This window comes from Ictidomys tridecemlineatus, chromosome 3 (assembly GCF_052094955.1).
Source record: "Ictidomys tridecemlineatus isolate mIctTri1 chromosome 3, mIctTri1.hap1, whole genome shotgun sequence".
NCBI classification, from domain to species: domain Eukaryota; kingdom Metazoa; phylum Chordata; class Mammalia; order Rodentia; family Sciuridae; genus Ictidomys; species Ictidomys tridecemlineatus.
Genome location: NC_135479.1, coordinates 52599333 through 52621949, shown reverse-complemented (window position 1 = coordinate 52621949; position 22617 = coordinate 52599333). Strand labels below are relative to the sequence as shown.

At 41.9% G+C, this 22617-nt stretch overlaps 1 protein-coding gene and 1 non-coding gene across 2 annotated transcripts; one reads left to right on the top strand and one right to left on the bottom strand.

Moving 5' to 3' along the window:
* Positions 1-1824: 1824 nt before the first annotated feature.
* On the bottom strand, positions 1825-8332 carry Odf4 (outer dense fiber of sperm tails 4). Its single transcript, XM_078041097.1, has 4 exons — positions 8005-8332; positions 2524-2697; positions 2026-2197; positions 1825-1906 (listed from the first exon to the last, which is right to left on the bottom strand). The coding sequence occupies exons 1-4, from the start codon at positions 8330-8332 to the stop codon at positions 1825-1827; spliced, it is 756 nt and encodes a 251-aa protein (XP_077897223.1).
* Trnam-cau (transfer RNA methionine (anticodon CAU)) lies at positions 7378-7453 on the top strand. The gene has a single exon. It is a non-coding gene; the product is annotated as a tRNA-Met (tRNA).
* Positions 8333-22617: the final 14285 nt, after the last annotated feature.

The following is a 22617-nucleotide window of genomic DNA, read 5'->3' as shown; positions in this document are numbered from 1 at the left end:
CTGGGGTTGTGGCTCAGAGGTAAAGTGCTCGCCTATCACGCGGGAGGCCCTAGGTTAGATCCTCAGCACCACATATAAATAAATAAAATAAAGGTATTGTATTCAACTACAACTAAAAAATAAATATTAAAAAAAGAATATCTACAAAAACCTTACAGCTAACATCATATTTAATGATGTAACATTAAACCCTACTCCCCTAAGATCAGGAACAAAGCAAGGGTGTCTATTCTCTATTCTCACCAAGTCTATTCAACATCGTAGGACTAGCCAATAAAACAACACAAGAAGGTCTGGGGATGTAGCTTGGTGGCAGAGTGGTGGTTCCCTGACATCCGAGACCATGGGTTTGACCCCCAACACCACACACACACACACACACACACACACACATACACACACACACACACACACTATTTAAGAAAAAGAAGCAAACAGCATAAATATCAGGAACAAAGCCAAACCATCATTATTCACAGGTCACATTACTGTATATGTAGAAAGCCTGACAGCATCTTTTTTGAGCCTCATTGAATCTTAAAAGTATATATACTAGAAGTGATAAGTTAGCATTGCAGGATGCAAATATGACATTAAAAAATCAATTGTTTTTTTTTCTACATGTTAGCAATTATCAATTATAAAAGTAAAAGTTAATAGCATTTAATATTAGTATAAAAAGTCAATGCCTAAGAAAAAAATCTAATGAAAGATGTGTAAGATCTTTCTACTGGAAATTATAAAACGTTGTTGTTGTTGTTTTCCCTTACTGGGATTGACCTGAGTTATATTCCAAGTCTTTTATTTTGAGACAAGGTCTTCCTAAGTAGCTGAGGCTGGCCTTGACATTTCAATCTTTCTGCCTCAGTCTTCTGAGTAGCTGGCATTACAGGCATGTGCCACCATACCCAATCCTGAAATAAATTTTTTAAAAATTTATTTTTAATTTTTTAGTTGTTGAGACTTTTTTTTTCAAACTGTGATGCTGAGAATCAAGCCCAGTACCTCACACAAGCTAGGCCAGCACTCTACCACTGAGCTACAACCCCAGCCCCTGAAAGAAATTTTAAAAGACCTAAATAAATGGAGATAAATGCTGTGTTCATGAATTGGAAGACTTAAATAATGTTATGACGGCACTCCATCTGCATTGATAGATTCAACACTATCCCTATCAAAATTTCAATAGACTTTTGAAAATAGATATATAAACTAAATTTAACAGTAACATGAAAATACAAAAATCCAAAATACCCAAAAGTTCAAGGTTAGCCTGGGAAACTTAGCAAGACCCCATCTCTAAATTAAAAAAAAAAAAAAAAATTTTAAGAGCTTAAACTATAGCTCAGTGATACAGTACCAATGGGTTCAATATCTAGTACGGAAAAAAAAAAAAAAAGGTATTTGGGGCTGGGGATGTAGCTCAGCGGTAGAATGCTCGCCCAGCACGTGAGAGGCCCTGGGTTCAATCCTCAGCACCACATAAAAATAAATAAATAAAATAAAGGTATAAAAAGGTGTTCATCTCAACAACCAACAGACATGATAAGGAAGAGATGGATAGTTTATTTCACATCATCCAAGCTACAAGCAAGGCAGGGACAAGGAAAAGGAGTACAGAGCTGGCCCCAAATCTTTCTTTTTCTCATTTCTTACAAAATTGAGGGCCAACCTATTCAAGATTTTGGGGAATGGTCATTAGAAGGATTTACATGAATGGATAACTTGGCAGATGTATAATTCTTTTGCTCACGATCCAGGAACTTCCGTTGATTGGTTTCTGATATAGTCTGATCATTCAGAGTGTCTTTCACTGAGCCGCCACTAATACTGCAGGACCCGGTGTGAGAGGGATGGTTCACAATCACACTCCAGAAAGTTCTGTAGTTCAAATAGCAAAGGATTCCTGGGGAAAGGAAATTGGAGAGTGGGAAGAAGAGTGACAAGAAGTGAGATTTCCTAAGAACCTGTCCCTGGGGATTGCCTGCCCTTCCCTCCACACTTGCTCTGCCCTGACCCACCCACATCCTCTCCTTCCCCAAGTGCTCTCCTGGCCACTCACCACAACTGACATATAGGATAAATACCAGCCAACCAATGAAATAGCTCCAACCAAGGGGAACAGACAGATTCTTCTTCACCTCGAAGATCCAGAGGTTAATAGGGTACAACAGGAGGACAGAGAAAATGAGGGTGACTGTGAGGCAGGAAATAGAGAGGTTTTATTCATCTGAGAATCCCAGAGGAGAACTACAGTCACAAACTACAACTCCCATGACGACACAGCCCACAGCACCTCACCCCCACCACCGCCCACCCTCCCCATCCCCACCCCCACCAGGCTCACAGGAATCAACCCTTCCAATTCCATCTCTCCAGAGACTGGGAAATGATGTAGCTTAACTCTCAGTTCTCTTTTCCCATCATCCCCAAACTCCCATACCATCCCCAAAGAAGGGAGAAGTGCCCTCAGGAAGACATGGGTTAGGAGAACTAAGGACCTTTTTCAGAGCTGGGGGGCACCTTCACAGAAGCTCATGATGGTTCCAATCAAGCCAAAGGCAGGCACTTTCTGAAGACCGGGCAAGTACGGCAAGTGCAACCAGATGGTGAGCAGGAAGCCTATCCCCAGCGCCAAGCTGAAGATTACCTTGGCTACCCCAAAGAGTGGGTGATTCGTCCATATCTTAAAAGTGTCTGAGGAAAATGACAACACAGGATGAGCTCAGGATTCACTAAAGATAAAATATAATCAAATGAACAAACAGGAGAAAATGTTCAGTCCCATTTATAAACCAAAGAAATGCACATTAGTGAAAATAGTAGAACAACGCTTATACTTTTTAAGTAGGCCAAGATTTCCGTCCCACCTTACTAGGGATTGAACTCAGGACATGGGGCATGCTAGGAAAATGCTCTAGCACTGGTCTACATCCTGAGCCCACAAGCCAAGTTTCTTGATATGATATTGCTTGATAAATCCATGTGAAAATGAATACCTCGACAGAAAAAAAAATGGACAGATTTGAACTGTAATTCTCAAAAGAAGAAATGCAAACGTCAATAAATTTGAAATATAAAGCTCAACATAAATTGATAAACCTGATTTTTAAAAACTACTGAATTAGCAAACATCAGAATAAAGTTGAGGGCTGGGGTTGTGGCTCAGTAGTAGAGCGCTTGCCTAACATGTATAATCCCAGTGACTCTAGAGGTTGAAGTAGGAGATTTATAGGCCAGCCTCAGCAACTTTGTAAGATCCTAAGCAACCTACTAAAACCCTGTCTCAAAATTTAAAAATTAAAAAAAAAAAAAAAGTTCTGGGGATGTAGCTCAATGGTAAAGCACCTCTGGGTTCAATCTCCAGCGCGCGCGCGCACACACACACACACACACACACACACACACACATACATAATTTTTTAAATTAATAAATAAATAAAATTGATAATACCTACTATAGAAGAGTACATGGAGAAAAGAGGCACTCTCCCATACTGCTGGTAGGTAGCATTTCTGTTGAGTTGTCTGACACAGAATATAAAAACAATTCTGAATTGTTAAGGCCCCTTGACCCAGCCACACTTCTTCTGGGAATTTATGTTAAGGACTTATCACCCAAATCTCACTATAGAGATCTTCTTTGCAGAGCTATTGATATGTCCGACAAGCTTCTGGATTTTCAAGAGATTTGTATAATAAATGACAGTGTTCCCATACATTGAATGATTATTTTTCATTAAAAATGGTGACATGGTGGGGGACTGGGATTGTGGCTCAGCGGTAGAGCGCTCAACTAGCACAGGCAGGACCCGGGTTCCATCCTCAGCATCCTCAGCTGGGGGTGTGGCTCAGCAGTAGCATACTTACCTCGTATGTAGGAGGCCCTGGAGTCCATCCCTATCACCAAAAAATAAAAAATAAAATATAAAAATATAAAAATAACACAACAGAAGTTTGTCTCTGAATAGAAACTTCTCTAGGGAAAAATGTGAGAAAATGGGGAGGGAGACTGACTGCCAGAGGTAGGTGGCCCACTTGGCTGAATAATCTTCTCTTTTGAAAGGTTACTTTGTTCATTTATTACCTAATCAAATAAATTTTGAAATTAATGGTTATAAAATAATTGTTCAATGATATGAGTAAGTGCTTACAACCAAAGTGTAGTTTCCAAAACAAAATCTGTTGAATTTAGATTGTAATTTAGGAAATCCATTACAATGTCCACTGTGATTATATCTATGTGAGGAAACCTTAGGTGATTTTTATTTTCTTTCTTAAGTTTTTCTGCATTTCCCACAATAAATGCCACTGTTTTCAATAAGAAAAATATTATATTTTTATACATTTCAGTTTAGCCTTGGCTGGCAAACATACAATGAATTAAGCACTCTCACATGTTGTTAGTAGAAGCATACAGATTGAACATTCCTAATTTGAATCCAACGTGCTCCAAAATCTGAAACTGTTTTGAGTGCTGACAGGACAACACAAGTGGAAAATTCTATGCTGACCTCATATAATGGGTCACAGTCAAAATGCAAGTGTACACTAAAAGTATTATATAAAATTACCTTTATGCCATGTGTATTAAGTGTACATGAAATGTAAATGAATTTGATATTTAGACTCAGATCCCTTCCTAATAAATCTCATTATGGTTTGGTGTGGTAGTGCACACCTGTAATCCCAGCAGCTCAGGAGGCTGAGACAGGAGGATCCTGAGTTCAAAGCCAGATTCAGCAATTTATTGAGACCCAAGCAACTCAGGGAGACTCTGTGTCTAAATAAAAATATAAAAAAAGGGATGGGGATGTGGCTCCGTGGTTAAGCACCCCTGGGTTCAATACCCAGAACAAAAAAAGGAAAAGAAAAACTCATTACATATCTACATATTCCAAATCCTAAAAAAATTAAAAATTGGAAACACTTCTGGTCCTAAGTATTTCAGATTAGGGATGCTCAGCATGTAATACTTTTTGAAGAGTGTGGGGAGTTACTAAGGCTTGAACCCAGGGGCCCTTCACCACTGAGTCACAACCCCAGAGACTGGGTGTCACTGAGTTACTTAGGGCCTTGCTAAATTGCCAAGGCTAGCCTTGAACTTGTGATTCCTCCTGCCTCAGTCTCTAGAACCTCTGGGATTACAAATGTGTGCCACTGCAACTGGCTCAATCTATAATACTTTTTGAAAGCAATATGGGTTTTTTTTCTTAAAAAGTCATAAGATATTAGTACTCTTTGATCCTGTAAACCATCGGGGGAAATTTATCTCAAAGAATTAATTCTCAATATTGGGGGAAAAAAAACTTCACAATTAACAAACATTGTTGCTCCTTTTCCCCACTTTTTAAAAAATTTCTTCTCTCTCTCTCTCTCTCTCTCTCTCTCTCTCTCTCTCTCTCTCTCTCTCTTTCTCTCTCTCTCTCTCTCCCTCTCTCTCTTTCTGTGCTGGGGATTGAACCCAGGGATTGGTACATAATAAAAAAGTACTATACCACTGAGCTATCCCCCAGCCTGCTCCTGTTTTTTTAAATATGAAATTGGAAAAAAAAAGAGACATGATATACAAATTAAAAAAAAAAAGAAACTGGAAATGAACTTTCTAATAATAGGAAGATAAAATAACCAAGTGAATGAGGATAAATTGGTTAAATATTATCATCACTTCTAGTAAGGACAACTATTATGTATTAGGAAGACAAAATGTTAAATAATATAAAATTATTAATGAACCATATGTACAACTATGTAAAATCCATTGAAAATTTTTCAATTAACATGATATGTCAAGAGCTTTGTAATGTTTTGAACAACCAATAAAAAAAAAAAAAGAAAAAAATTTTTTTCAATTAAAAAAAAAAAAGAAAAAGCCTGGTCATCTTTGAGTAGTACCACAGAGCGAGATGTTTCCATGAGCTTTAAAACCAGACACATTTGAGTTATAATTCTATACATGCCTTTATCAAGTTAGTTCATCCATACGAAATTGCTTTTTGTAAGTGAGAAGCAGTCAAATATTGCTATTTCATATGGTTCAACCTAATAACTGTGTGAACCTGAACAAGATAGTTAATCCAAGACCCAATTTTCTCTTATGTAAAGTAAGGATAATTATCCCTATCTTTTACAATTGGCTGAGGATTTAATTGAACAAACGGAATAGAAGTGAATATGATAATTTTTGTTTCCCCAAATGTATTGTTATAAAGATGTTTTAGTTTCACAATAGAAGAAAATAATAGCCATATACTTTTTTTTTTTTAAGGAAAATAAATAAATGGAAGTAGGCATCCAAAGCTCTGGTCATTCCCAAGCTGAGAAAGGAAGCTCAGTTCCTAAGAGTGAGGGGAGGGAATAAGACTTGAAAGAGAAAGGGATGAGGCCGGGCATGGTGACAAACCCCTGTACTACCAGCTACCTGGAGGCCCAAGCAGGAGGAAAGCAAGTTTGAGGCCAGCCTTAGCAACATAGCAAGGCCCTAAGCAATTTAATGAGATCCTGTCTCAAAATAAGAAGACAAAAAAATAATAATAATAAATAACCCAATCAATAAATGGGCCAAGGACCTGTACAGACACTTCTCAGAAGACGATATTCAATAAATCAACAAATATATGAAAAAATCTTCATTATCCCTAGAATTAGAGAGGTGTAAATCAAAACTATTCTAAGATTTCATCTAACTTCAATCAGAATGCCAGATATTATGAGGATTAAACAACAATAAGTGTTGGTGAGGATGTGGGGGGAAGGGTACACTCATACACTGCTAATGGGGCTGCAAATTGGTGCAGCCAATATAGAAAGCAGTATGGAGATTTGTTGGAAAACTGGGAATGGAACCACCATTTGACCCAGCTATCCCAGTCCTCGGTTTATACCCAAAGGACTTAAAAACAGCATACTACAGGGACACAGCCACATCAATGTTTATAGCAGCACAATTCAGAATAGCTAAACTGTGGAACCAACCTAGATGCCCTTCAATAGATAAATGGATAAAAAAAAATTGTGGCATATATACACAATGGAATTACTCAGCAATAAAAGAGAATAAAATCATGGCATCTGCAGATAAATGAATGGAGTTAGAGAAGATAATGCTAAGTGAAGTTAGCCAGTCCCCAAAAACCAAATGCCGAATGTTTTCTCTGATATAAGGAAGCTGATTCATAGTGGTGTAGGGAGAGGGAGCATGGGAGGAATTGACGAACTCTAGATAGGGCAGAGGAGTGGGAGGGAAATGGAGGGGGTATGGGATTAGAAATAGGTAGAATGTGGTGGACGTTATCATCCAAAGTACATATATGAAGACATGAATTGGGGCAAATATACTTTGTATACAACCAGAGATATGAAAAATTGTGCTATATATATGGAGATATAGCTCAGTTGGTAGAGTGCTTGCCTCATATGCACAAGGCCCTGGGTTCAATCCCCAGTACCATAAATAAATAAATAATAAAATTTTAAAAGTAAGGAATGAAGTAGGTAGAAGAATTCAGTGAAGAAAAGAACAAGGAAGTCATCCACAGAAAAAGGAAAGTTCTTGAGACCCCAAGTGGGCCCAGAGAAACAAGGCCTGAGGCAGAAGAAAAGTACCTGGGACCAGGGAGTGGGAGAGAACATTCCAGGGAGTCCTCTAAAAGCTCTGATTATGCCAGTTTAGAAGAAGGAGACCCCCGCCTCCAAGCCCTCCTTGGTGGATTCCATGATTCATGAGTGATTTATAAGGGTTGAGTACCACACTCTCATAATATTTATATAAGCACAGACCTGGCTCTGGATCTTATCTAAAGCAGTGCCATTTTCCCTGGGGTCAAGCCAATTGATTTCTCCAGGGTGGAGTGGGAAAATAATCGTTGGAGGTTTCAATGACAGAGGAGCCCTCTTGCAGGTCAAAGAATGAAAATGACTTGGAGAAAGGGGACAAGAATAGCCAGGAACAACCACAGAGGTCAAGGCCGGCTGCTGGGGGCCAGGAGGCGAGGCGGAACTCACCTTTCTCATTTTCTACTTGGGAACAGCTCCTATCTGGGCAGGTATACAGCAGCCCCAGGGACATGACGTGGACTGAGGTATGGATGATGTTGTTTATATCCTTGGGATAGCGCTTATAGAAGCGGCTCCCGGAGGGGTGTAACCATTTCTTGGAGAAGACCATGATCAGCATGAAGATGAAGGCCACTAGGCTGAGCTCTGAGGCTGCCACCTGCGCCATCCAGCGGGAGCTATGTGTCATTCTCCATTGCAAGGGCAATGCGGAGTTCCGGCGATGATCCGAGGGCGATTGCTTTTTACTATCGGGAGAAGGGACAGAGGTCTGCATCCTCTCTTGTTGCCCCAGGTTCACCTCAACTCTGCTCCCCAGCCTTCCCCCTTCTTTTCCAGGCCTCAGATGTTGGTCTCCTTCTCCTTCTGACCCCTAGAGGACTCTGACCCCCTTCTTTTGCACCCCTTTTCTCCTCTATCCCATCTCCTCCTTCCCTTGCTTGGCTTACTTGTCCATCATCTTCTGAATATTTCCATCAGGCAGTCAGTTGCCAACATAGGGCCTGGGGTCTGGGAAAGAATGGGGGGGCCTCTTATTAGGAATTTGAGCTCCAGATCCAAGAAAAGGCCCCCAAACCATTCAGCAGACCAGGGTCCCTAACTGCCATGGAATATTCCTGGGGAAGCAGTGAGATGGGGGAGGGGACCATGGCTTCCACTCTAACCCTTTCTCAAAACTCTTGTTCCTTAGGCGCCAGCCCAGAACCATGGATCGGAGACCTTCCTCAGCTTCTCTCTTCACTAAGGCAATGGTCTCTGAGGATCTCCTTTTTTCTTCCTATTTCCTCTGCCCTAACCCCAATCCCAAATCCTCACTGATAGAGCAAGGGAAGGAGAAGAAAGGGGTCCTCTGGAAAAACAACCTCCCTCCATTGTCGTTTGGATGAATCTTTCAAGTGTCACCAGCCTTCCAACAACTTTCCCCAATCCCTTTCCTTCTTCCCATCTTTACTCACTTCTGGTCAACAGTCACCAACCCCTTACCTCTTCCCTTTGTCTCTCTTCTTTTTTTCTCAGAGCCAGAATAAGGAAAATATACGATGAAGAGGAGCCTAGGGGTATAGATAGACTGAGAAGACTCTTCCAACCTCCTTTTTTTTTTAAATTTATTTTTTAGGTGTAAATGGAGACAACACAATGCCTTTATTTTGATGTGGTGCTGAGGATTGAACCCGGGTCCCGCCCGTGCTAGGTGAGCACTCTACCGCTGAGCCACAATCCCAGCCCTCCAACCTCCCTTTTAAATTATTTTTTTAAAATATTTTTAGTTGTTGATGGACCTTTATTAATTAATTAATTTTTATGTGGTGCTGGGAATCGAACCCAGTGCCTCACACATACTAGGCAAGTGCTCTACTACTGAGCCACAGCCACAGCCCCTCCCTTTTAAATTATAAGAAAATAAATGAGGTACCCGTGACAATCTGATCATAGTGGCTTCCAGATCTCAGTTAGCCCCTGGAACTCTTGTGAGCTTTCGGATTTAGGAAATGAGTTTGAACCCCGCCAGAGCTGGTTTCCTTCCTGGAGACAATGATATACATGGTTAACAACACAGGTTTTGGGGTCTGATAGCAGAGGCACAAAGAATGGAGCTTCCCCTAAATAGCTTTGTGAACCTGGATGTCATATAAGCCTTTTTAATGCCTAAATTCACTCATCTATTAGAAAAGAACAATACCACTTGTCTCATACATAGACTTGGCTTGAGTATGGAATGAGACAATAAACAAAAGCACACACTAGCCCATAGTAAATTCCCAGTAAGTGCAGTTCTTACTGTTAAATTATCATTTTTAGCCAGGCATGGTGGCACACACCTGTATTCCCAGTGACTTGGGTAGCTTTGACCAGGAGGATTACGAATTCAAGGCCATCTTGTGTGTGTGTGTGTGTGTGTGTGTGTGTGTGTGTGTGTGTGTGTGTGTGATTTTTAGTGTACAGACTTCTCAGTCCCAAATCCAAAAACACAAACAGGGAAGGAGCAAAAGCATAATCTGGGCACAGTGGCACATGCCTATAATCCCAGCAGTTTGGGAGGCTGAAGCAGGAGCTTCACAAGTTCAAAGCCAGCCACAGCAGTTTAGCAAGGCTCCAAACAACTCAGTGAGACCCTGTCTGTAAATAAAATATTAAACAAGGCTGGGGATGTGGCTCAGTGCTTAATCACCCCTGGGTCCAATCCCTGGTACCAAAGGAAAAGAAATCATAAAGGATAATTCCTGGCAGGCATTAGTGCATACTAGTGGCTGCAAAGTGGAATTCAAGTTAATTTATTCAGGAGAGTTAACTCTGAATCCCAAAGTCACATGCATATTAGGACCTCAGAAACTGGGAATCTTAGATTCAGATCCTGGTCTCTTCCCCTCCCTGAGCATCTTGCTCCTCTGCCAACCAGCCTGCTTCTCTGCTCTTGTGCACACAATGGGAAATGAGGCCCTCAAGTCAAGGGCTGTGCATCTGACACATTTGACTGCCAGAGTACAGACTTCTCAGTCCCAAATCCATATATTCTCTATCCCTGCCAGGGACGAATGGCATCCTTAGAACAATCAGCCTTGTGCCAGACACAGTGGTGCACAATGTACTCCCAATGTCTCAGGAGGCCAAGGCAGGAGGAACACAACTTCAAAGCTACCTACCCAGCAACTTAGTGAGGCCCTAAGCAATTTAGTGAGACTCTGTCTCTAAATAAAATATTTTAAAGGGCTGGGGATGTGGCTCAGTGGTTAAGTGCTCCTAGATTCAATCCCTAATACAAAAAGAATTAAAGAACATTCTGCATTGGTCAGGGGCACTGTGTCAGGAGGCTGAATCCTGAAGAAGGGAGGAGTTGGAGACAATGCTGGAAGAGCGGGTGCTAGACCCTTTGGGAAAGTCATTCACACAGAACCAGAGATCATCAAGATTATTTCCTTTCTTGAATTCTTATTAGTTTTTTTTTCTGGAGTTTCTAAACATTTTTAGTAAAAACAACCAGTTTTCACAACAACACACAACATGAAAGAATCTTAGAAATATAATATTTTCTAAAGAATGTCACTCCTGGAAAATTACACTATAATAAATGGAATACTTTTTCTATAGAGCTCATATACAAGTACAACTAAACAAAACATAGTTTAAGCATACATACATTTACAATTGCATGATATTTTTTAAAAAGCAATGGGCAGATTGGTGTACAACTGTAATCCCAGAAACTCAGGAAGCTGAGTTGATCTCCAGTTCAAGGCCAGCCTCAGCAATTTAGTGATACCCTATCTTAAAAAACAAAAATAAAAACAGCTGGGGATGTAACTCAGTGGGAGAGCACCCCCAGGCTCCATCCTTCATAGAAAACAAATAATAACATAACAATGGAGTAGTAAATATGAAATATCATATGATGGTGAATTCTCATGGGAAGCAAAAAGTAGAACAAGGAATGTTACTCTAGCAAATGCATATTACTAATAATAGTCCAGTTCCTGGGTTCGGTGATAGGTGCACAAGGATTCATTATAATTTTTAGGTAATATTGATGTCATGTAAGGAAATATTAGGTACTATTTTAGGAAATATTTTTGGTAATATTGATTTCATTTCTGGAAGGAGCATTGAAAGTTCTTTACCCCTTTTCTAAAAGTTCGCTAAGTAGCCTTGGCAACTTAGCCAGACACTGACTCAAAATAAAAAATAAAATGGACTGGTGGTGTAGTTCAGTGGTAGAGCACCACTGGATTCAATCCCTAGTACCACCACCCAAAAAAATAATAATAATTAAAAATAGTTCAAGATAGGAAATGTAATCTTAGCGATTACTAACTTGGCAATGGAAGTTATTTATATTGTCACAATATGTAATGTAAACACTCTTAGCTTAGTTTTGACTCTTCAAGTCAACAGATGGACAAAGCACGGAAAACTTAATTATAGCTTCAAAAGTAAACACAGCAGCTTTGACATTGCCTAACCGAAAGCCTAGAAGAGGTAAACTGGAAGGAGGAAGGAGGAGAGTTGAGAAGTAGGGGCACAGCCCTCAACATATGGTAGTGAGAGATTGGTGAATAAATTCCCAAACTTCCTTGCCCCTAGATGCCCCTAGATTAGGATAACTGATGCACATCCTATAGCAGGAACAGGCAAACATTTTCTGCAAAGGTCCAGATAATACATAATAGGCTTTGTAAGTCATATAATCTCTATTATAAATACTTATCTTGGCTAATATATTGTGAAAGCTGTCACAGACCATATGTGCCTAGGTAGGAATGCTTGTTCCAATATATAACACTTTGCTTTATGGCCCTAGCCATAATTTACCCAATCCTTCTGTCTCCCAGAGTTCCCAGCAGGATTAAGCTCCAATTGCCCTGGTAATAATTGATTTGATATCCTCTATTGCCTTTCTTCCTTTCCTTGTTCCACTTCCTTATCCTTTTTCTAAATGTGTTAGGGGGTTAGCTCCCAGTAACTTCTTGCAATCAAATCTTTATCTTGGGGTTGGCTTCTGGGGGGACCCAAATGAAGTCAAGTAAGAACTAAGATGACCACTGTTTTTTTGGAAGAGAAAACAAAGAAGTTGAGCAATTTGCTCAAGGTCACAGAGCTAGTAAGTTTGGGGGCCAGCACTGGAATCTGGACAGTCTCACTCAAGAGCTGTGCATATATTCCAAGCATCCTAGAATATTAGCAGAGTGGGAAAGGGACTAAACATTTTTAGAAAAAACAAAAATGTTTTTACTAAAAGGAATTCAGAGAAATGAGGATACTCACCCAAGAAAGAAAGGAATTCCCAGAGTAGTGGGGAGGACCAAGAGACACAAGGACTTGCTCCTGGCAGCATTGTTAGGGAGGCTGTAAGTACCCAGGAAAGAATGATTATGGTGTATCTGGGAAGATTTGGGAACTTGGGAAGTTTCCCAAAATATCCCCATGGTCTGAATATAACAAGGAAGCAGCACAGGGCCACCAGACCCAAAGTTAACCATAGACAGAATCAATAGTAGCATAATCTGAGAGAACAGTTGATCAGGACCCTGGGAGACATACGGAGAGGTGCCCAAGCTCTAATAAGTGGGGGTGGGGAGGAGTATGTTTTGTCTTCCACTGTTATCATGGTGGAATGAGATGGTTCTAACTCAAAACTCAAGTTTGGTATAAGATATGAGAATTGTGTCATGTTTTGCACATCTAAATTTGTGGTTTGAAATTAAATCTTCGGCAAATTACACAGAAATTTCTCATAGAGAGCATGAAGGGAGATGTAGCCAACCCCAAACAAGGAATTTCTGTCCATTTTTATTTATTTATTTCTTTTTTTTCCTGATCTTGCTATGTTGCCAGACCTGGGCTCAAGTGATCTTCCTGCTTCAGAGTCCTGAATAGCTGAGATGACAGGTTCATGCCACTAGGCTTAGCTTCCTTTCTTACATACAACATCTTTGTGTCTGTTTAATTTTTCCATTACTCCTAAATTTTCACTTTTGTTCTGTTCCAAGAGCCCAAACTACAACCAAGTATTTCTTAGTTCCAATCCCAAATTCTCAGGGAAGGACACTGATTGGCTCTGCTTGGAGCAGTTATACATTCCTTGACCAATCAGCCATGGGCAGGGGTTGTTAACCTGCAGTACCAATATTCACCAGTAAAAGGAGCTAGGCTATACCCGCTCCCTGCTCCAGAGATATTTGGAATCAATTGGATAGGAAAATAGGTTTTATTCAAAGCCAGATTTGAAGGAAGACAGAAGAAACTTATGTTTCAAAAGTGCCACCTTCAAAATCACTGAAAGGGAGCAAAGTTCTAAAGGACAAGAGGCAGCAGACACAAAAGACAGGAAATATATATAATATGGATATAATTATCCACCTTCTGAATGAAGCCTTCCATATTGCCAAACATTGAATTTGCTTGTTCCTACAATTGTACCCACAATTCCCAAGCACACTCTGATCTCTATTGATCCACATGGTTGTGCTCTATTTTATGCCCTATATCATAGATATTTATGTGTTTTATGACTAACTCTCCTTCCTCCTTTTACAAGCAATTCTGCCCTTTGTAGTGGAACTCTGATTTTCAATTTGGCTGCTCCTTAACCATCTGAATATCCTATGCTGCTGAGAGATTTCCCACTTGAAGGATCCTAGTCAGGAGATAGGACTTCCAACAGTTCCACTCTCCCAATCTAGGCAGTGCTGCGTAACAAAAAACACCCTCCAGATCTCAGTAGCTTAGAATAGCAAATCTTTCTTTGTTTCTCAAGCTCCATATCACTGTTTGTTGTCTTGGGGCTCTTCTGCATGTTGTCCTCATTCAAGAACATAGGATACTGGAAAAGGTACCATCAGGAATATTACCAGTTGCTATGTCAAAGGGAAAAAGAGTGTGTGGCAAATCAAGCTTTGACCCTTAAACCTCCAACCTGGAATGGAAACACATCCCTTCTAATCACATATAACTGGTTAACTGTTTAACAGGTCACATGCCTGTACCTGTCACCAAGAGAGAATCTGCCATATTTCCAGAATAAAAATTAGGACCATTCCATTAGTGGCACCAATAAATTACAAAGTGGGCTTGGAAAGAGCAATAAGTTGTGAGCCAGCCTCATCTGGGTTCTGTTTTGGCCATCTGCTCACCTGCAAAGGGTCTGTGTTCCTACCTGTCCTCTGCCGAATAGTAAAAACTCCTGTGTGACAAGGCAAGTCAGAGATGAGTTATTAAAAACTCACTTGGGGGCTGGGGTTGTGGCTCAGCAGTAGAGCGCTTACCTAGCATGTGTGAGGTGCTGGGTTGGATTCTCAGCATATAAATAAATAAAATAAAAGTCTGTTGACAACTTTAAAAAAAAAAAAACCTCATTTGAGCCAGGTGCAATGGTGCATGTGAGACCAAGAGGAGGCAGATTTTAAAAGACCAATGAAGGAGGCTTTATTTGAGACTCACTCCTAGGTGGAACTCTATCAGACCAACAGAGTGGACAGGAGAAGGGTCTCATGAGAAACTGCAAGGAGGCTCGACTGGACTGGAATTTTATGGGGCTTATAGCAGGAAGGGGAGGGTTTGGAACAGAAAAAGGTGTTTTTATAGAGTGCCTTGTCCCGCTGGAGTTGGTTGGGGGAGCTAGCCAAACTCCAGGATTGGCCAGTGGGTCCAGCTGATTGACAGGTGTTTCCGTTGGCGCTTGATTGATATTTCTTTCCCGCAAGGGCTGCTTTGTCCTAAGTCACCGCCACTGACCTGACAGTGCACACATGTAATCCCAGCAACTGGGGAAGCTGAGGCAGGAGGATGGCGAGTTCAAAGCCAGCCTCAGCAACTTAGTGAGGCTGTAAGCAACTCAGTGAAACCCTGTCTCTAAATAAAATACAAAAAAAGGCCTGGGGCTGTGGTTTAGTGGTTAAACACCGATGGGTTCAATCCCTGGTACAAAACAAAACAAATCTAAAAACCTCATTTGACCAGAAAAACTAAGCCATGTTTGATGAACATCCTCATCTATAAACAGGATTTGTTTATCTCTATATGCTTATCTCCTATGTTTTGACCCCTGAAAACTCATCATTGTGATTCCAGTGGGGACTGTAAAAGGGTGAGCATGTGACCCAAGCTCAAAATGACTGACCCAAGCCCTGGTCCGTTTTTTTACAAAATCCAAGTACACAGTAAGGCTATGAGCCTGTGGCTATGAGGCTGAGAGGACGAAATCAATGTACAACCAATGTATTTGCACCCTGGTACTCTAAATATCCAATTTTAAATTAAAAAGGCAAACCATGATCGTGACCAAACTCCTTTTTTTTTTTTTTTTGGCAAAGCTACATATTCAAACAAGCAAGCAGACTTTGAGGTAGAATTTGCCCACTTTATATTTGCTTCCTACAATTTAGAAATTCATTGAATGATCTAAAGAATCCAAACTAGGAGGTACATAGGAGAGGAAGAGGGGCCTGTCAGATAAATGGTGTCTATGGAATATCTAAGGGGAATAAAAGTTTATTGTGGATTAGCCAAATCAATGAGAACTCTGTGTAGACGTATCATCATTGAAGAAAAGGGGGATAGTAAAACAGCATGTCCACGAATGCCCCTTTGTGTTCCCAAAAACCTAGCCAAGTTGACAGAACTATGAGAACCTGGGCCAGAACATCCAGATACATACTATCTTGAAGGATACTGGCTTTCTCTTATTACGCTAGGAATGAGGGCAAGTTAGTGTTATCTGTAGAAAGCTACTTTCTTGTATGTATACCAGGACATTTGCTCCTTGGGATATGAGCTGATCATATAAGCAAGCTAATGCTGATGATTTTACTGTTTCTACAGTCTAACATATGAAACCCCTCTCTCAGGGTGACTAATATGGAACTGAGAACACTACAAAAAAGGATACATGTGACTTGTCCAGCCTGCCTCCATTGGACAAAACACCATGAGGGAGAGGGGACACAGCCTGGCAAAGCACAGTGAGGGATAGAGGTGCTATCTGTTCAGCTTATTGCCACTGAAACTTTCCCATAAGCATTTCCAAAAACAAAAACAAAACAAAAAAAAAAACTATGTATCATACATCACCTCCAGGCATTTTCTTTGATCTCCTGGAAACTTATCCCACTGCCCTGCTACAACTGGATTGTGGATAAGACCATAACTAATATCCGACAAGGTTATTCAAACTGGATTATTTAAGCAAACCCATTGGAAAATGTTTAAATTTCTTGATGATTGAACACAAAACTCATGTCATTAGAATGAGAATGTCTATGGAAAGATTGGTTCATGAGCACTGTCAGTTCTGAGAGCATTTAAAATTAGTAGCTGCACATAAAACTTGAAATGCCCTGACATTGTAAGAGATCATGTGTAAAACCTGATAGATTCTTTCCAAAATCTGATAACATTCCTAAAAATGTATATGCCATGATTCATAAAGAGTAGGGAAGCCAGGCAGGTAGCATACTCCTATAATCCTGCCAACTTGGGAAGCTAAGGCAGAAGGATGGCAATTTGGAAGCGAGCCTCAGCTATTTGATAAGTCCCTGTATCGAAATAAAAAATAGAAAAAGGGCTGGGGAGTAGCTATGTAATAGAGCACCCCTAATATTAAAAAAAGAAGGAAAGAAAAGAAGTAGTGAAATTGAAATAAACCTATCTAAAGATCTACAGTAAATACACTTCAATCAAGCATGCCAGAGGAAATGCTAAATTATCCTCTCTGTATAAAATTATAAAATCACTGTCATATAAAGTGGCAATGACAATATGCAGCCAAGCAAGGATCACAGGAGAAAAATATTGGAGATATGTTAAGAAAATTCATTAAGTTAATTTATTTTTCTGGGTTTTTATGTTGTTCTTTGTATTGGTCGGTTATTTTAAAAGAATACAGTTTAATATTTCTCAATAAATAAATAAATAAAAAATAAATAAAAAATAAAGTTTTTTATTTCTCAATAAAACATTTGCGACCAAACAAAACCCATATTTTATACTCTTTTTCTGGAAATAGGCCCTACAAAATCTGGAGTAGGCCCTAGTTCCTTCCCTAAGAGAGCAACTTCAGATTTCTAATGGGGGACGAAGTGGGATAGGGCTTCGGAAGGGAAGAGTGGGGAGGGTGATTCCAGAGAGCTGGGGGATGTGGAGGGGTGCAGGTTACAGGAAAGAAAAAAAGTGGGGCAAGGAGGAGTGAGATGGAACTCCAGAATGGGCATGATGTGGAGCAGGTTGAACTTAAAACACCAAAGCATGGCTCAAAGTCCAATGACGAAGTTACAGAAACCGATGTAAAATGCCCTACGTCTGACGCGCGAGAACTGAGCACAAAGGTGACCAGGTCAGCTTGGAAGCTGATCCTAGCGGCATCAACCAGCTAAAACGTCGGTCCCTGGACCTCAAAATGGCCTGGGCGACCGCTGACATTCCGCTGGTGGTGAGTAGCTCGGTGATGGGTTTTGGGCGCGCTGCAGTCTGGAGAGGAAGTGCCAATCCCTCAACTCCTTATAAAGATTCTCTCGAGAGGGAGTCACCGCCGCTCTCGACCCTGCGTCTTTAAGGAAACGAGCACTGAGAACCAGGCGACAGAGTCCGGCCGAAAATGTGCTAGGAGCCTGGGGCCGTGGTGCCTTCAAGACCCGCGCTCTTAGCGCAGTGGATCAGTCAACCCTCAGAGAGTTGGAAGGCTGTCCTCGGGGAGGCGGGGCCAAGACAAGAGGCGGGGTCCGGTGCGAGGGGCGGAGTTAGATAAGCCTGGCCACACCCCGGAGAGTAGACTGTTCCTGGTGCTGAGAGGCGTTTAGCTCAACTTAGTCTGCCCCAGGCTCTCTTGGGACCAGGTGGCTACGTAGACCGGTTTGGAGAGGGCCGTAGTGGGGAGTTAGCTCCGTCATGCCTGCAGGCACCCGTCAGATTCATGGTGAAGCTGTCCGGAAAGAAGTATTCCTGCTCTGGAATGGATGCTCCTGCCTAGTATCCTGGCCAACCTGGAGAACTGGAACTGTTATACCAGATTTGTGGAACTCCAGTAGACCTCCAGGAGCCAAATCAGATGCAATCACACAAGAGTCTTTATTGCAAGCTCCAGCCTGGACTCACAACCATTCCCCACTCAGCGGTCCCAGGGAGTGAGTCCTGGTCCTTTGTCCAGTTAGATTTTATAGGTTTTGGGGGGATACTCTATGCGTCACAACATCACACAGCAAATCATTCCATACCGCGGGAAAGTCAAACAACAACTCTTAACATTGATTAGCACATTCAATGGCAGGAACAAGTTGGGTAGGGGTGATTGGTTAGTACAAGGGGGGGGGTGTTCCTTTGAACTGATTGGTTTAGGCCACGAGGGGTGTACGTGCTGAACTACATGGTTTCCCAACATGTTATCAACCACCATAAACTACTGGGGGATCATGTGGCATCCCAGGTATTTTCCCTGTCTCATGCTGATTGGTAGTTGCTAGGGGGGTTGCTATGGGTCCTCACCTAGCCTGAGTCAGAGACACCTGGCACTGCAGATCTCTCCTGTTATTTGTAGACAAACAACTCAGCAGGGTAGGTATGTGCCTGGGAGTGCTCTGTGGGTTTTTCCAAGGACCAGGGTCACATCCCCTTCCTTAGGACAGGCCTTGAGGTAGAAGCTGCTGATATTTATTTTTAAAAATGGAGTCACATCAGTTTCTCAGAACCGCAATTACCTCTTCATGAGCCTTGGGAGGAAGAAGGGAGGAGATGGGAAGAAGATTTCAGGGATGGCCTGAGAACCAGCCACCATGAAGGGTTCTGGAAAAGAGAGGATTATTATCACCCAGGAGGCTGTACATGACCAAGATCAAGAAGCCAATGCCCCCAGAGGGTAGGGTGGCTGAGGCAGTGATGAACTCAGACTAATTCCATTTTAAGATTGGGAGCCATCTCTTCACAGAGTTATGAGAAGTTCATTTGTTTTACTGTAAAATACTAAGATTTCTGTTTGGCCTTGCCATATTTTGATGTTTAAACTTGTTTGGAATTCCTGTCTGTGCTTTGAACTCACCCACGCCTGGCTCTCCCTGGCCAGATAACAGCCCTTCCTGAAACCCCAGTGGCACCTCATAAATTCTGATGTTGGAATCTGAATTTACTCCTTATCTTGAAATATTTTCATTAATCTGCTGTCTGCCCTTGTAGTATGTTTGCCAGAACCCTATTAGCTGGAAGTTCTGAAGATACTCAGCTTTGCAAATTTTTGTTATAAAAAGTCCCCTGGGGCTGGGCCTGAAGCTCAGTGGTAGAGCACCTGCCTTGCATGTGTGAGGCACTGGGTTCGATCCTCAGCACCACGTAAAAATAAAATAAAGATACAACTACAACTAAAAAAAAAAAAGTCCCCTGCCCTTAGACCAGCGCTGTCCCCTAGCCCTGCATTTGGGTGAGGCAGTCACTGATCAGCTGTCTTTTTTTTGTTGTTATTTTTTTATTTGTTTTACAGCTGTCTTGTGTACACAATATAAGCTGGCTTTAATTTGGTTTAAAATGAGAGTTGTTGGTCTTTGCCTTGTGGGTTCAACAGCAGGAAGATCGCAAGTTCAAAGCCAACCTCAGCAAAAGCAAGATGCTAAGCAACTAGGTGAGACCCTGTCTCTAAAAAAATACAATTTAGGGCTGGAGATGTGTCTCAATGGTCAAGTGCTCCTGAGTTCAATCCCTGGTACACCCCACCACACACGGAGGAGGAGGGGGAGGAGGAGGAGGAGGAGGGGGAGGAGGGGGGAGGAGGGGGGAGGAGGACGAAGAGAAGGAGGAGGAGGAGCCACCAATGCCTGGGCCAGGCATGGTGGCATATGCCTGTAATCCCAGCAGCTCAGTAGGCTGAGGCAGGAGGTTCTCAGGTTCAAAGCCAGCCTCAGCAACTTTTTTTTTAAATAAACAAAAACAGAACAACTTTATTTGACAAAAGACAAAAACAAAGTTATTTACAGTAGTTTTTTGCTCAAATAATTCAATGGGACAACTGTGCTTTATCCTCCAGGTTTACTTACAACCATGCCCAAGCAGAGGCTGCCCTATCCCCAGAGGCCCCATTTTATTTTTTTTAAAGATAAGCTAAGTATCTTTTTTTTTTTTTAAAGAGAGAGTGAGAGAGGAGAGAGAGAATTTTTAATATTTATTTTTTAGCTCTCGGCGGACACAACATCTTTGTTGGTATGTGGTGCTCCGGGAGAAGTCTTTTCTGCTGTCCTTTAATAAACTTCTAATTTCTACTCTGACCTTGCCTCGGTGTGCTTCTTTGGTGTTATTCTTCAACATCGGGGAAGCAAGAACTCGTCACCGGTCAACAGCGGTAACAGTGCTGAGGATCGAACCGGGCCGCACACATGCCAGGCGAGTGCACTACCGCTTGAGCCACATCCCCAGCCCCGAGAGGCCCCATTTTATACAAGAAGGGAATGCCAGACAGAATTCAGCAGCATGGCCCCCTCTCCCCTCACAGTTCAATGCACTGCAGGAAAGGAAAACCCCACTCCAACCCAATGCACTGAGTCACCTACTGTAGGAGTCCTCCAACAGTTACATTAGATCTGGGCTCACAGACACCACTGGGGTAGGAGAGATGGAAGCACAGTAGCTTCAGAGCTTCAGCTAACTTGGAAGCTGCCATGTTGACCTTCCCCAACTGGGTCTGATGAGGGTGAAGATACCCAGTTCCCTGCAGCAAAGAGGCTGGAGGGAGGCAGAACAGAGAGCCTAGGAAACCTGCCCATCTACAGAGGGCAAAACTCCCTTTCTGTAAGTAACCTATTCCCATGCCCACTGTAAGGGACGGGCCAAGTCATTCAGGAGAGGTATGGGAACCTCCCTGAGGGTGTCAGGGATCTTCTGAAAAAGGACAAAGTATATGCCCTTGCTGTGGCCAAGTCAGTCAACACCCAGGAACCCCTTCCCCTCATGCCCAACCTGGCAATTTCAGGAAACTACAACAGGCCAGGGCTCCTGGCCTAACTTTTGGCCCAGTAACAATGTTATTCAGAACAAAAATATTTTGGCTAATAAAAGTCTAGGATTAGTGTTTCTTAAGATATATAAAGATGGGATATACTGCTGTTGAACACTATCAGCAATGAAACAGCAAAATAAAGGGCGGTGGGGTGAAGACCAATTGTGATGTTTCACTGGGAAACTCAGGCAGAGCCTTTGCAACTCCAGGTTAAAGAAAAGTGAAGCAAAGACACAAAAACTACATTTCTGGCCCATTTCTAGCCCCACTGCAGGAAATTCCCTGCTTCTTCCAGGAATAGCTTCTACCTCCTTTGTGGGAAAAGCTGCCTGTTCTAGTAGTTAGAAGGACTTCCTGACCAGCAGATGGCTCACTGCTCCCCAAGTGGAGACGCTGGGAGCTTCTAACATTCCAGTCCCAAGTTTCCAAAGAAATTTTAAAACTCAGGCTGCAGGGCAAAGCCTTCAAGGGGAAAAAAAGGGGGGGGGAGTATTAACAAGGGGAAGAAGGGGGGAAAAAAAGCCCATTGCTTCAGTCTAGCTTACTCCCCCCCCACCCCAAAATAGAGTAAAAACAAATCTCTGGTTTTATCACCTTTCTCTGCTCTATGTCTAGGTTGAGTCAGGTTCTGCTGTACTCTCTCTTGGCTGTGGCTACGCCCTTCTGTGCCTGATGCAAAAGAGCCAATGCCAAATTTCTTTTTCTGCCCCAAACACCTTTTTGGTAAACCAAAGGAACAATAAAACAACCATTTGGAATTTCTCATTTTGCAGAGATTTAGCTGGTCCCCCAAATAAAAATACTCCTCCCTTGTACAACAACCCCCAGTAGCAGTGGTGGATCATTCACAGTGGAGGATTAGACTCCATCTGCCATCTTGCACTCTCATTCCCCACTCCTGGGCTAACTACTGCAAGTAATGCAAACCACAGCAAAAGAGGAAAAATAAACAGTTTAGCAAAAATCTAAACATTCAACTGGAGTCGGTGCTGTTAAATGTGCTGGATCCCTCTTCTTTTGCCCACATTTATGAAAATGAAATGTCCACACCTGGTTTGACAGAGGCACAGCTCAGGAGCAGCATGGACCCAGCATAGGTCTGA

What these genes read in the sequence shown, in the direction of transcription:
- Odf4 (XM_078041097.1), bottom strand. Translation starts at nt 8,332, where the DNA reads ATGCAGACCTCTGTCCCTTCTCCCGATAGTAAAAAGCAATCGCCCTCG. An exon ending in CATCATGAGCTTCTGTGAAG is followed by an intron (nt 2,198 to 2,523) that starts GTGCCCCCCAGC and finishes CCTGCCTCACAG; the next exon opens with TCACCCTCATTTTCTCTGTC. An exon ending in CACTTGGGGAAGGAGAGGAT is followed by an intron (nt 1,907 to 2,025) that starts GTGGGTGGGTCA and finishes TCCTTTCCCCAG; the next exon opens with GAATCCTTTGCTATTTGAAC.